General features: G+C 37.6%; 1 protein-coding gene across 5 annotated transcripts in view; it reads right to left on the bottom strand.

Moving 5' to 3' along the window:
* RPS6KC1 (ribosomal protein S6 kinase C1) overlaps positions 1-15,343 on the bottom strand; it is a 243,669-nt gene extending 228,326 nt beyond the window's left edge. For 2 of the 5 annotated variants that reach the window (XM_082399675.1, XM_082399678.1), the window contains exon 1: positions 14,243-15,328. In XM_082399675.1, the coding sequence (XP_082255801.1) occupies positions 14,243-14,347 (105 nt within the window). In that variant the 5' untranslated portion in view covers positions 14,348-15,328. Of the gene's footprint in view, positions 1-14,242 lie in introns of all 5 variants that reach the window. The other 3 variants (XM_082399676.1, XM_082399677.1, XM_082399682.1) reach the window with 3 other exon arrangements.
* Between the last annotated feature and the right edge of the window lie 1,063 nt (positions 15,344-16,406).

Raw genomic sequence — 16,406 nt, 5'->3', positions numbered from 1 at the left:
AAAGAAGAAGTAAAACTATCACTGTTGGCAGATGACATGATACTATACATAGAGAATCCTAAAGATGCCTCCAGAAAACTACTAGAGCTAATCAATGAATTTGGTAAAGTTGCAGGATACAAAATTAATGCATAGAAATCTCTTGCATTTCTATGCACTAATGATGAAAAATCTGAAAGAGAAATTATGGAAACACTCCCATTTACCATTGCAACAAAAAAAATAAAATACCTAGGAGTAAAGCTACCTAGGGAGACAAAAGACCTGTATGCAGAAAACTATAAGACACTGATGAAAGAAATTAAAGATGATACCAACAGATGGAGAGATGTACCATGTTCTTGGATTGGAAGAATCAACATTGTGAAAATGACTATACTACCCAAAGCAATCTACAGATTCAATTCAATCCCTATTAAATTACCAATGGCATTTTTTACAGAACTAGAACAAAAAATCTTAAAATTTGTATGGAGACACAAAAGATCCCGAATAGCCAAAGCAGTCTAGAGAGGAAAAAACGGAGCTGGAGGAATCAGACTCCCTGACTTCAGACTATACTACAAAGCTACAGTAATCAAGACAATATGGTGCTGGCACAAAAACAGAAATATAGATCAATGGAACAGGATAGAAAGCCCAGAGATAAACCCACACACCTATGGTCAACTAAGCTATGACAAAGGAGGCAAGGGTATACAATGGAGAAAAGACAGTCTCTTCAAAAAGTGGTGCTGGGAAAACTGGACAGCTACATGTAAAAGAATGAAATTAGAACACTCCCTAACACCATACACAAAAATAAACTCAAAATGGACTCGAGACCTAAATGTTAGACCAGACACTATAAAACTCTTAGAGGAAAACATAGGAAGAACACTCTTTGACATAAATCACAGCAAGATCTTTTTTGATCCACCTCCTAGAGTAATGGAAATAAAAACAAAAATAAACAAATGGGACCTAATGAAACTTCAAAGCTTTTGCACAGCAAAGGAAACCATAAACAAGACAAAAAGACAACCCTCAGAATGGGAGAAAATATTTCCAAACGAATCAACAGACAAAGGATTAATCTCCAAAATATATAAACAGCTCATGCAGCTCAATATTAAAGAAACAAACAACCCAATCCATAAATGGGCAGAAGACCTAAATAGACATTTCTCCATAGAAGACATACAGATGGCCAAGAAGCACATGAAAAGCTACTCAACATCACTAACTATGAGAGAAATGCAAATCAAAACTACAATGAGGTATCACCTCACACCAGTTAGAATGGGCATCATCAGAAAATCTACAAACAACAAATGCTGGAGAGGGTGTGGAGAAAAGGGAACCCTCTTGCACCACTGGTGGGAATGTAAATTGATACAGCCACTATGGAGAACAGTATGGAGGTTCCTTTAAAAACTAAAAATAGAATTACCATATGACCCAGCAATCCCACTACTGGGCATATACCCAGAGAAAACCAGAATTCAAAAAGACACATGCACCCCAATGTTCATTGCAGCGCTGTTTACAATAGCCAGGTCATGGAAGCACCCTAAATGCCCATCGAGAGACGAATGGATAAAGAAGATGTGGTACATATATACAATGGAATATTACTCAGCCATAAAAAGGAATGAAATTGAGTCATTTGTTGAGACGTGGATGGATCTAGAGACTGTCATACAGAGTGAAGTAAGTCAGAAAGAGAAAAACAAATACTGTATATTAACGCATATATGTGGAACCTAGAAAATGGTACAGATGAGCCGGTTTGCAGAGCAGAAATTGAGACACAGAAGTAGAGAACAAACATATGGACACCAAGGAGGGAAAGCGGCGGGGGAGTGGGGGTTGTGGTGGGGTGAACTGGGAGATTGGGATTGACATACATACACTAATATGTATTAAATGGATGACAAATAAATAAATGAATAAATAAACATTAAAAAAAAAAAACTAAAAATAGAACCTCCATATGATCCAGCAATCCCGTTCCTGGGCATATACCCACAGAAAACCATAATTCAAAAAGATACATGCACCCCAATGTTCACTGCAGCACTATTTACAACAGCCAAGACATGGAAGCAACCTAAATGTCCACCAACAGAGGAATGGATAAAGAAGATGTGGTACATATATACAATGGAATATTACTCAGCCATAAAAAAGAACAAAACAATGCCAGTTGCAACAACATGGATGCAACTGGAGATTATCATACTAAATGAAGTAAATCAGAAAGAGAAAGACAAATACCATATGATATCACTTATATATGGAATCTAAAATATGGCACAAACGAACCTATCTACAAAACAGAAACAGACTCACAGACAGAGAGAACAGACTTGTGGTTGCCAAGGGCAAGGGAGGTGAGGGAGGGAAGGACTGGGAGTCTGGGATTAGCAGATGCAAACTAGCATATATAGGATGCATAAACAAAAAGGTCCTACTGTATAGTACAGGGAACTATATTCAATATCCTGTGATAAACCATAATGGAAAAGAATATTAAAAAAAGCATGTCAAAAAAAAAAAAGACTTTCCAAATGTGGAAGTGAAAAAATAAGATATACAGAAATGTACGGCTACACTATACTGAACATTTCCCACTGTGGTGATTAGGTTAACTAAATGGTACATCCATCAGTGTAATGCATGCAATCCTGACTTTCAGACATTTGACTTTCATAAACTCCATACTTTCATATAAATATACTGACACCTTTAAACTGCATTTCATATACACACACAAACTCTGGCAAGAAGAACAGGTATCTCAAAGCGCCCAGCTCACATAGGCAAGCATCCACTTACCAAACTCAACCTCCCTCCCACCCCATCACCTGCATCTCAGCTCCTCTCTCTCTGTTTTCCCTGCAGAGCTGTAAGTGTCACTGGTTGGCAGGAATATTTGGGCTAGTTAATCACTTGCCAGCCAGGTAGTCAGGACCCAAGAAGCAGCACCTGCACAAACCACAATTAGATATTTTACAATTTTTTTTTAGTACTCTGGAGTAAAAGAGCTCCAGATAAAATAGATAAGTCAATGCGAAAAATTTTAGACATTCAACTTTCTATTAAGCTCTTATGAAAGTAATATGTTGAAAGTAATAAATACTTTCTACATTATTAAAATCTCAAAATCTAAAGGAGAATAAAAGAAACTATCACAGCAAGTTACCTTTGTATACTCAATAAATGTTTGCTAAAGTTTCTTTTCTCACTTCAAATTTTACCAATTATTATAGCACTACTCTAAGGTAAACTATTTTCCAATCAAAGTTCAAGGAAAGTAAAAATCCTGAATGTTAAAGTTAATGTAAAAATCCTTAATATTAAAATCTTAATATCTGAGCATGTAAGTTGTCAATAAACAAGATGAAAAGAGGCATGGTTTACAGTTTTTAAAACCTGATGTCAATAAAGAGATTTTAGATATGACACTAAAAGCCCAATTTTCTTCCGTAAAAGAAAAATATGACAAACTAGACTTCATCAAAATTATCAATAAAAATTTTTACTTTGTGAAAGACACTGTTAAGAGAATGAAAAGATAAGCTATACACTGGGAGAAAATATTTGCACACCACATATCTGACAAAAAACTTATATTCAGAACAAATAAAGAACTCTCGAAACTCAACAGTAAGAAAACAAACTACCCACTGAAAAAATGGGCAAAAGATGGTCTCAATAGGTAAAATACTCTATGATACTCTTTATAAGACATCCTCAAAATGACAAAAGTATAGTGGTAGAGAGTGGATCACTGGACTAAGGGGTGCCAGGGACTAAGGCGTGGGGAGAAGAGTGTAAAACAGGGAAAGCAGAGGGAGTTTTTGAGGCTGATGGAACTGTTCTGTTCCCTGATTATGGTAGTGGACATATGAATCTATTCATGTGTAAAGATTCATAGACTTATACAACAAAAAAAAGTCAATTTTACTGTATGTTAATTTAAAAAGTAACACAAAGGAAAATACTGCCTCTTTCCAGCCTTCTATCAAGTCCCTACTATAGTCCAGGCTCTGTGCTAGGCACCAAGAATACAAAGTTAAAAAGACAGAGTTTGTCCTCAGAGGGGGAGGCAAAAAAGCACAATATGATACAGGCTTTAATGGAGGAATATACAATACACACAGAGTTCCACACTTAAGAAAGGCTTCCCGTAGAAATCAAAAGCTTTACAGACAAGCAAAAGATAAGAGAATTCAGCACCACCAAACCAGCTCTACAACAAACGCTAAAGGAACTTCTCTAAGTGGGAAACACAAGAGAAGAAGAAAAGGATCTACAAAAACAAACCCAAAACAATTAAGAAAATGGTCATAGGAACATACGTATCGATAATTACCTTAAACGTGAATGGATTAAATGCTCCAAATAAAAGACACAGGCTTGCTGAATGGATACAAAAACAAGACCCATATATATGCTGTCTACAAGAGACCCACTTCAGACCTAGGGACACATACAGACTGAAAGTGAGGGGATGGAAAAAGATACTCCATGCAAATGGAAATCAAAAGAAAGCTGGAGTAGCTATACTCATATCAGATAAAATACACATTAAAATAAAGAATGTTACAAGAGACAAGGACACTACATAATGATCAAGGGATCAATCCAAGAAGAAGATATAACAATTATAAATGTATATGCACCCAACATAGGAGCACCTCAATACATAAGGCAACTACTCACAGCTATAAGAGAGGAAATCGACAGTAACACAATAATAGTGGGGGACTTTAACACCTCACTTACACCAATGGACAGATCATCCAAACAGAAAATACATAAGGAAACAGAAGCTTTAAATGACACAATAGACCAGATAGATTTAATTGATATTTATAGGACATTCCATCCAAAAACAGCAGGTTACACTTTCTTCTCAAGTGCACACGGAACATTCTCCAGGATAGATCATATCATGGGTCAAAAATCAAGCCACAGTAAATTTAAGAAAACTGAAATCATATCAAGCATCTTTTCTGACCACAACGCTGAGATTAGAAATGAATTACAGGGAAAAAAACGTAAAGAACACAAACACATGTAAGCTAAACAATACGTTACTAAATAACCAAGAGATCACTGAAGAAATCAAAGAGGAAATCAAAAAATACCTAGAGACAAATGACAATGAAAACACGATGACCCAAAACCTACGGGATGCAGCAAAAGCAGTTCTAAGCGGGAAGTTTTTAAGTATACAAGCCTACCTCAAGAAACAAGAAAAACCTCAAGTAAACAATCTAATCATACACCTAAAGGAATTAGAGAAAGAAGAACAAACAAAACCCAAAGTTAGCAGAAAGAAAGAAATCATAAAGATCAGAGCAGAAATAAATGAAATAGAAACAAAGAAAACAATAGCAAAGATCAATAAAACTAAAAGCTGGTTCTTTGAGAAGATAAACAAAATTGATAAACCATTAGCCAGACTCATCAAGAAAAAGAGGGAGAGGACTCAAATCAATAAAATTAGAAATGAAAAAGGAGAAGTTACAGCAGACACCGCAGAAATACAAAGCATCCTAAGAGACTATTACAAGCAACTCTATGCCAATAAAATGGACAACCTGGAAGAAATGGACAAATTCTTAGAAAGGTATAATCTTCCAAGACTGAACCAGGAAGAAACAGAAAATATGAACAGACCAATCACAAGTAATGAAATTGAAACTGTGATTAAAAATCTTCCAACAAACAGAAGTCCAGGACCAGAGGGCTTCACAGGTGAATTCTATCAAACATTTAGAGAAGAGCTAACACCCATCCTTCTCAAACTCTTCCAAAAAATTGCAGAGGAAGGAACAGTCCCAAACTTATTCTATGAGGCCACCATCACCCTGATACCAAAACCAGACAAAGATACTACAAAAAAAGAAAATTACAGAACAATATCACTGATGAATATAGATACAAAAATCCTCAACAAAATACTAGCAAACAAAATCCAACAACACAGTAAAAAGATCATACAGCATGATCAAGTGGGATTTATCCCAGGGATGCAAGGATTCTTCAATATACGCAAATCAATCAATGTGATACACCATATTAACAAATTGAAGAATAAAAACCATATGACCATCTCAATAGATGCAGAAAAAGCTTTTGACAAAATTCAACACCCAGTTATTATAAAAACTCTCCAGAAAGTGGGCATAGAGGGAACCTACCTCAACATAATAAAGGCCATATATGACAAACCCACAGCAAACATCATTCTCAATGGTGAAAAACTGAAAGCATTTCCTCTAAGATCAGGAACGAGACAAGGATGTCCACTCTCACCACTGTTATTCAACAAAGTTTTGGAAGTCCTAGCCACGGCAATCAGAGATGAAAAAGAAATAAAAGGAATACAAATTGGAAAAGAAGAAGTAAAACTGTCTCTGTTTGCAGATGACATGATACTATACATAGAGAACCCTAAAAATGCCACCGGAAAACTACTAGAGCTAATCAATGAATTTGGCAAAGTTTCAGGATACAAAATTAATGCACAGAAATCTCTTGCATTCCTATACACTAATGATGAAAAATCTGAAAGAGAAATTATGGAAACACTCCCATTTACCACTGCAACAAAAAGAATAAAATACCTAGGAATAAACCTACCTAGGGAGACAAAAGACCTGTATGCAGAAAACTATAAGACACTGATGAAAGAAATTAAAGATGATACCAACAGATGGAGAGATATACCATGTTCTTGGATTGGAAGAATCAATATTGTGAAAATGACTATACTACCCAAAGTACTCTACAGATTCAATGCAATCCCTATCAAATTACCAATGAGACTTTTTACAGAACTAGAACAAATCATCTTAAAATTTGTATGGAGACACAAAAGATCCCGAATAGCCAAAGCAGTCTTGAGGGAAAAAAACGGAGCTGGAGGAATCAGACTCCCTGACTTCAGACTATACTACAAAGCTACAGTAATCAAGACAATATGGTACTGGCACAAAAACAGAAACATAGATCAACTGAACAAGATAGAAAGCCCAGAGATAAACCCATGCACCTACGGTCAACTAATCTATTACAAAGGAGGCAAAGATATACAATGGAGAAAAGACAGTCTCTTCAAAAAGTGGTGCTGGGAAAACTGGACAGCTACATGTAAAAGAATGAAATTAGAACACTCCCTAACACCATACACAAAAATAAACTCAAAATGGACTCGAGACCTAAATGTTAGACCAGACACTATAAAACTCTTAGAGGAAAACATAGGAAGAACACTCTTTGACATAAATCACAGCAAGATCTTTTTTGATCCACCTCCTAGAGTAATGGAAATAAAAACAAAAATAAACAAGTGGGACCTAATGAAACTTCAAAGCTTTTGCACAGCAAAGGAAACCATAAACAAGACGAAAAGACAACCCTCAGAATGGGAGAAAATATTTCCAAACGAATCAACAGACAAAGGATTAATCTCCAAAATATATAAACAGCTCATGCAGCTCAATATTAAAGAAACAAACAACCCAATCCATAAATGGGCAGAAGACCTAAATAGACATTTCTCCATAGAAGACATACAGATGGCCAAGAAGCACATGAAAAGCTGCTCAACATCACTAATTATTAGAGAAATGCAAATCAAAACTACAATGAGGTATCACCTCACACCAGTTAGAATGGGCATCATCAGAAAATCTACAAACAACAAATGCTGGAGAGGCTGTGGAGAAAAGGGAACCCTCTTGCACCATTGGTGGGAATGTAAATTGATACAGCCACTATGGAGAACAGTATGGAGGTTCCTTTAAAAACTAAAAATAGAATTACCATATGACCCAGCAATCCCACTACTGGGCATATACCCAGAGAAAACCAGAATTCAAAAAGACACATGCACCCCAATGTTCATTGCAGCGCTGTTTACAATAGCCAGGTCATGGAAGCACCCTAAATGCCCATCGAGAGACGAATGGATAAAGAAGATGTGGTACATATATACAATGGAATATTACTCAGCCATAAAAAGGAATGAAATTGAGTCATTTGTTGAGACGTGGATGGATCTAGAGACTGTCATAAAGAGTGAAGTAAGTCAGAAAGAGAAAAACAAATATCGTATATTAACGCATATATGTGGAACCTAGAAAAATGGTACAGATGAACCGGTTTGCAGGGCAGAAGTTGAGACACAGATGTAGAAAACAAACGTATGGACACCAAGGGGGGAAAATCACGGTGGGGTGGGGATGGTGGTGCGCTGAATTGGGCGATTGGGATTGACATGTATACACTGATGTGTATAAAATTGATGACTAATAAGAACCTGCAGTATAAACAAACAAACAAAAAAAAAACTAATACTAAACTTTCTTTGGGTTATTTGTATGGAAATATGTTAATATAAATGTTTCAGACATTACATGAAATTTCTAAAAATCTTATATGTTCTGTTATAATGTTATAAGTCATAATTCTAGTTATTACTTTAAAATGTATATCTCAGAAATAACTAAATTTCCTTGTCAATTGCATTATTATGAACTTTCATCAAATCTTTAACTGTGGTCATTTTTAAGTCTTTTGTCATTTACAGACAGTTTTGGGTGTACTCTGATGCTTTTGCAAAAATGTTCCTATAAAAGGGTTTCATCTTCTAGGAATTCATGGAAAAGACTCCGACAAATACAGGTTTCTGGTAACTGACTATACTGCTGAACTGAATGAATAAGCATTTTCAGAACTCTAATGGAAAACTGATGAATTCATGAAAGTGCTAACAAAAGATCAAGAGGAAAAAAAAAATTAATTACATGGGACTGAGTGAACTGATGAGAATGATTATAATTTTTGTGACTTTCTGTTTGAATAAAAAAAACAAAAAAAAATCCCACAAGGACTCAGAGGTAAAAAATATACAAATCAATGTTCACTGCAAAGGAGCTGTTACAGTGGAGGAATACTGGACTGAATGTCAATATTATGACATAGTATGAGTGTGTTTCGTGTTTGGTAATTGCAATCATTGCTGCTTTTGTTGTGGTCATCCATTTACAATGCTTGGTGTCAGTTTATTTATCTCTTGTAAAAATAAAATACAGTGTGTGTGTGTGAGTTGTGGGGGAAAAAAAAAAGGAAACTTTTAAATTCCTGATTCTGGTTTTGTACAACTATATAATTAATGGTGATGATCATACTATAAGGGCAGATTTATATGTGTGGGGGAGGTGGTGGTGATGGGGAGGCCCAAAAAGAAATTACAAATAAAGGAAATAAAATTCAAAAAAAAAAAAAAAAAAAAAGAAAGGCTTCCTGTAGAACACAGGGCAGGAGCTAACACTTGAGATGAGCAGGGACTGCCAAGACAAAAGGAAAGAGCATTCCAGACAGAGGAAACAGCATCTAACAGAGAGGTATGGAAGAATGCAGGGTACCAGCATACTTAGAAAACTACAAATAATTACCTTCCCAAGCACAAGCAGGCCATACAAGAATGTGCTCAGGAATTGAAAGCAGGTTCCCTCTAAGCAATACAAATAGTGCTTGAATATGAAGCTTTGGAAATGGCAGCTTTCAGATTCGAGTCAAGCTGAGTACTTCTATTCATTCCTTGCTCCCCTTTGTTCACATCATCCTAATCACTGTAGTATACTTGCCTCTATCACTTTTGCCAAGCTACAGTACAGCCACAGCCTCTAACGAAATATGTTTAGGTATTCAGCACAGCACTGGGATTAAAAACCCAGTCTACCAGGGTTCAAATCTAGACTCCACAATTTGCTTGTTGTGTGACCCTAGGCAAGTTATTTAACCTCTCTGTGCTTCAATTTTCTCACAATAAAGTGAGAATAATAATTGCAGCTGCTCATCGGGCTGCTATGAAAAATGTGCTAATTTATATAAAGTGCTTAGAATAGAGCTTGACTCATAGAAAGAACCACAGAAGTGTCTGCTATTAATACTCAGTAAACATTAGCTATGTAAAATAAAGACATGTATTCTCACAGTTTGAAAACAAACCCAAATTACTTTAAGTATGTGCAAGACCTGCACACTGAAAACTAGAAAATATGGTTCAAATTAAAGAGCTAAATACATGGAAGATATGCGTTCATGGATCAGAAGATTCAATATTGTTTAAAGGTATCAATTTTTCTGAAATTGATCTACATTCTCAGTGTAATCCCAATCAAAATCTGGGTAGGCATGTTTGTAGAACTTGACAAGCTGATTCCAAACTTTTTATGAAAATGCAAACAATCTAGAATAGCCAAAACAATTTTGAGAAAGAAAAAGAAAGAGGACTAAGACTACCAGATTTCAACTTAGTATAAAGGTATAGTAAACAAAGCTGTGTGCTATTAAGAGAAATAAAAGCCCACATTTGTACAGAGACTTGTATGTAAATGTTCATAATAGCTGTATTAACAGCCAAAAACTGGACACAACCCAAATGTCCATCAACAGGTGGATAGATTAATTGTAGTATAACCATACAAGGGAATACTGGTCAGCAATAAAAGAGAATAAAAATACACACCATACGGGACTTCCCTGATGCCGGAGTGATTAAGAATCCGCCTGCCAACGCAGGGGACACAGGTTCGAGCCCTGGTTCGGGAAGATCCCACATGCCACGGAGCAACTAAGCCCATGTGCCACTACTGAGCCTGCGCTCTAGAGCCCGCGAGCCACAACTACTGAAGCCCGCGCCTAGAGCCCGTGCTCCACAACAAGAGAAGCCACCGCAATGAGAAGCCTGTGCACCGCAACGAAGAGCAGCCTCCGCTCGCCACAACTAGAGAAAGCCCGCAGCAACGAAGACCCAACGCAGCCAAAAGTAAATACATAAAAAATAAATTTATTAAAAAAAAATACACAACATAGATGAATCTTAAATAATCATACTGAGTTAAAGAAGTTGGATCCCCCCCCCCCAAAAAAAAAGCACTGTATATGATTCCTTTTATATAAAATTCTAGAAAATACAGCCTAATCTACAATGACAGAAAACTGCCTAGTGGTTGCCTGGGGACAAGGGGTGGGGAGAGGGGACTGACTGCAAAGGAGCATGAGGGAACTCCTGCAGTGATGTCTGTGGTGGTGGATACACAATTATAGACACTTGTCAAAACTAAACAAACTATACACTTAAAATTGGTGAATTTTACTGTATATAAATTATGTCTCAATATAAACAACATAAAGTCATAAGGCAAACCGTCTTTTAAAAATAAAAGCGTACCTTTTTCTTTCCATGATACAGGCAAGAATTAACATTCACTTAATATTGTTGAGAAATCTATATTACATTATGAGAATTTTGTAAACTTAGCCTGGTGAAACAACCAAAAACACTGCTAATGGTTCTTTCATATCTGTGTCTCCTTTAACTAAAGAATCAATGGAATTCTACAAGAGAATTTTCCAATCCTGAACAGAAGTACTTATTCTAGTTGAAAATTAATAAGCAACACAGAGTTTAACTAGGAAATCCATTAGCAAGTTTGTAACTGGCCATAAGGTTATCTAAGCCTGACAGGTTCCAGAGAATTGAGAAAAAAAAAAAAAAGGATAAAGGAGATTTAAGAACATGAAACAGCTCTTATGCTACTCAAAATTTAGCAATGGTACTCCGCATGATTCTAATTCTACTCCTACATAAAGAACCCTGCAAGGATCAAAAATATAGAGATTGTTCCTTAAAGCTAGAAGTCAGTCAGTAATAGGAAACATAAAGAAGACATTTTTGTCTCATGAAGTTCTCTCAGGGGAGCACTACTTACCTGATTAATTCTCCTGAGTTAAGCTGTTTTTCTCCTTAAGTCTCAAAAAATAACAAATATTTTACTTATTTTATAATACTAAGTGGTTGTTTTTTAAGTATATATCAGTATTAACCCTCAATCCTTAAAATTAAAAACAAAATCTGTACAATAAGTAATAAATGACGTAAATATTTACAAGGAGAAAAAAAGGCAGTGTAAGCAATTTTCAGTTAAACAACCAAAGCAATACGTAGCATGCATATTATATGGATTTGGTTAGAACAGGCAATGTGCTACTTTACCTTCTAATTTATGTTGTCATGTAAGTTAGTTCACAGCTTAAGGTATTTAAGATCTCAATTAGGTTAACCTTTCCTTTTGTAAAGTAAGAATACAAGTAATAATCATACTCAGTGCTTCCTATTCAAGTTCCGCACACATTCACACCTTCAGGCCTTAATGGACTCTATTCCTTCTACCTACCCTTCTACCTACGAAGCCCTCTCCATTTATCCCACCCATCTAGATTCTTCCCATCTCTCACCACCTATCTTAATTGGTACATGTTCCCTGATCCCTTGAGCCAGAAGCAATCTCTCTGTCTTCTAAAATCCCATAGCTCTTTTCTGTAGTCTCTTATGGCATTTAACACTTTCTACCCTGTACTATACTTCTTTAAGTCCAGCAGGAGTATCCTTTTCTACTAGGAGTATCCTTGAAAGGAAGGTCCACACTTTATTCAGCCTTGTATCCCTAGGAGCACGTAGTGCCTGAAACTAAACATTTATTGGGTGTGTTTAGAGAAGAAATAGAGAGGAAAACATTCAACAATATTTTTTTAGGCATTCTGTGCCCCACTGCCTTAGGAGATATAAAAGGAAACAAATACCAATGATAGAGACCTGCTCTAAACCTACTAAGAGACATAGACATGTAAAAAGATTAATACAATATAACTGTGATTAAGTGTTATAATAAGAGATTAAACAGGGTGCTGTGAGGGGAACATTACGTATGTTGAAGATTGTTCTAATTCCACAAACTATGTTAGGAAACCAAGTCTAGATTTTTGAAGTGCCCAAAGACTAGAAAGGTTTCAAGAGTGGTATAACAAGAGCCCCCTTAATCTTAAAAATTTTTCTCAACCTGAAACTAACACTCCACCTATATAACAACCTTACTTGCAAACAGGGAGTAACAAATTTCTCTCTATTCTTGGTACAGCCCTCTGCAATAACCAGGCCTGGTCTTATTATATTTACACAAATTTGCTCATCTCATCTTCTCACACTTGTCTGAATTGTGCACCCTTTCCATAAGGCATGTGCCATTCCCATGCCCCAAACTCTGCTTATCTAAATCTATTTAACCTTTAAGGTTCTTCTGAAAGCCCACTTCCTAAGCTATCACCCAAGATTACTACATCCCCCAAATGTATATTGTACCATTACTACTATCTATACCTCTCTTTTTTAACAATTAATGATAATGATAAAGTTAATTCTTAACATTTTATACAACTTGGAGTTAAACAGAACTGATCTCAAACCTCTTTTGTGCTACCACCTTGCAATGTGAAGTTGGGCAAGCCACAACACTCTCTTGAACCTTAGTTTCCTCATTATTAAAATTAGTATTAAATTGGGTGATGTGTACAACATATACAACAATATACACATACATTCATACTACATACATGTATATAGACATTTAATATTCTTATTTTATATTTAATATTCATGTTTAACTTTATTACTATGATTTTCCAAGAAGGGAGACGCAAACTGTCTCTAAAACTCAAGGCAAGAGCAATGAAACATGAACAAAGTGGGTACTAAAAACTGGATCAATTAGTTGATGTAAAGGAGCCTCACAACTTTTAAATGTGCCCTCAAGACAACTCACACAAGACACCGTCAGCAGAATTTCTCATGTCTCTTACTGAAAACCATGAAAAACTCAGAGGCAGAAAGACAGAGACAGATACATAGGTCTTACGATGGTGGCCCTACCAGACATACTTCCCAAGAGTTTATCTTCCTCAGTGCAACCCTGAAGCTGTATAAAAGGTCAAGGGAAGAAATATCTTCTATTACGTAAATCAAATAGTACATAAATTTAACATTTTTTTTAACCTGCATTATCCCTCGGAGGCAAGCAAAACCACTTCTGCAAATCTCAGCCTCAGAAGAGAAAGTCCAAGTGGGATGGGGCTGAATCATCAATTTAAAATGATCAACGTTTGCCCCACCCTGGAATGGGGACACTACCGCGACCGTTTCCAGCGTTGTCCGGGACATCCCACGCTCTGTCCCCACCCCATCCTTCCTTAAGTCCTCACCTCCGACGCTTGTCCGGGCACTAGGCGCAGCCAGTCCCACCCTCGGCTCTGACCCGGTGTCAGGCATCCCCACACCAGGGTCCACACCCGTCTCTCGTCCCAATTCAGGCTCTTACCCCAGCCAGACAACTGCACTCACCCGGGCGGTGACCTTATACACCGTGTAGCCCCTCGGGTGTCGCTGGGGATCGGTGACAGTGTAGAAACGGGCCAGGTCGGCACCCCGCTCTCGGGGAGAGGTCATCCTCCCGCCGCCTCTGCCGCCGCCGCCTGCCGGGGATCATCAGTGCAACCCGACACCGCCGCGGCCCGGATTCTCTAAGAAGCTGCCAGGCGGCGAGGGGGCGGTAGCTCTGCGGCGGCGCCTCCGCCGCAGGGCTCTGCTTCCGGGTTGGCGGGAAAGCTTCCGGGTCAGGCCGGGGCCCCAATCCTGGGGAAGAAGAGATTTCACCTGAGATACGGATCCTAATTAGGGCCTGACCCTGGTAAATGGGCTGGAATCAGGCAGTAGAACCGCCTGTAACGGGATGGAGGGATACCCGAGCCTAGCATCTTCTTTCCTTGCCTACTGACGACCCATCGGTTTAAATACCCACAACACCTGAACTCTCTCCCTGACATAACTCTTCCTTCTTTCTAAGACAAATCCCGTCCACCTGTGCATATGTCTTTATACCACCACAGCAAGCCCCCAAATGTTAAAAAAAAAAAAAAATAGAGCCTGCCTGTTAGAGTTTTACAAGGATTAAGTTGCGACCCACTGCAGTAGCCCACTGACAGTACGCCCTGCGGGGAATTCAAGCTGGGGAAAATTAGGACGTATTCCCTGCTTTGGGTATACTAACCCTTAGATAGTTAAGATGCATATCCAAGGGAAAATTTCACAGGTTCTTGCACCTTTCCATACATAGAAAAGCACTAAAATCATTAACTTGAGATAGCTGTTCTGTGTGATTAGCAGTAATCTTTTGATGCTTGACTTCATGTTTTTCTCAGCAAAAAAAAAAATCATATATAACCTGGCTCCTCCCTTACCTCTTTGGAGCAGTTTCTCAGAGCTATCTGAGAGGCTATCTCCTGAGGTATAGTACTCAAAGCGGTCCCTGAATAAAACTGAAACTCATTATTCTCACATTGTGCGTGTTTTTTAATTGACACAACCCTATATCAGTTTTAAACTTCATCCTCTCATATTCTAAAAGCTGGAATCTGTGTCTGGCTGGGGGGGTGGGGGGGAGGGGGTGGGAATCACCTGACCTCAGAAAGCTACTAGGAAGATAGTTTCCTATCTCAATTCCTTGCTATCCACTGCTTGGCAGTTATTCTACCTTCCCTTGATCAAGATTTTCTCATTCCCCCATAACATTCATTCCAAGCGTTTGCCATTCTCCTCAACTCTCTATTCCTCTTCGTCTTGCCTCCCTACCCTTTAGCCCCTCCATCTTTACAGGGGGAAAAAAATTCTTACTACCAACCCCTCCATCTTGACACATTTCTATTCCAATCTGAGATATAGACATATCCCTACCTCGTTTTTCAGGACTAATCACTTTTCCTGTGCCCTGATATCCATCCTCATTGGCAGACCTAAAGACATTGTTCCATCGATGACATCCCAACTCTGCTCTCTGTACCTTTAATCTATTCCTTATCACTGGCTCCTTCTTCTCATCCCATGTATGCCTAAATCTATCTATCATTCGTTCATTAAACCTGAATTCACCACCTACTATATGCCAGACATCATGCTAATTAGGCATTGGAGTTACAAAGTCCCTGCTCTTAAGAACCATCTAGTAAGAGAAAACAGAGAACAATTAAACTATGTTGTTATAAATAGTATAACAGATGTATATATGGAGTGCTACAGAGCACATCTAATTAATATTGGAAGATTAGCTAAGGTTTTTCTGATACAGGGGAAACTATGGCTGAATCTTGAAAGAGAGATAGGAATTAGCCAGGCAGAGAAGAGAATAAAGGACATCATTCATGTTGTCTTTTCCCCTGCTTCTTTCTTTCTCCTTCCCCTCTTTGTCAAAGTTGTTTAAGTTGTTTTCAAAGTAATCTGCATCAATAGTCGAGTATTCATCACACATTCATACATTCATGAATATCATACATTCATTCCCATATTCACTTCACTACTACACTGCTACTGTGAAACTGCTTTGAAAAAAGTTTCTAATGACCTTATCTTACCCAATATTTTCAGACTTTGAACGTTTCTGATCATTTCCACCTTTTCAAAACTCTTCTATGTCCTTAGTATAGGAGTCAGCATTCTCTTGCTTTTTTCTTTT

The sequence above is a fragment of the Balaenoptera borealis genome (assembly GCF_965194805.1).
Source record: "Balaenoptera borealis genome assembly, chromosome: 1".
In the NCBI taxonomy this organism is placed as follows: domain Eukaryota; kingdom Metazoa; phylum Chordata; class Mammalia; order Artiodactyla; family Balaenopteridae; genus Balaenoptera; species Balaenoptera borealis.
This window is presented reverse-complemented; position numbering and strand designations above follow the sequence as displayed.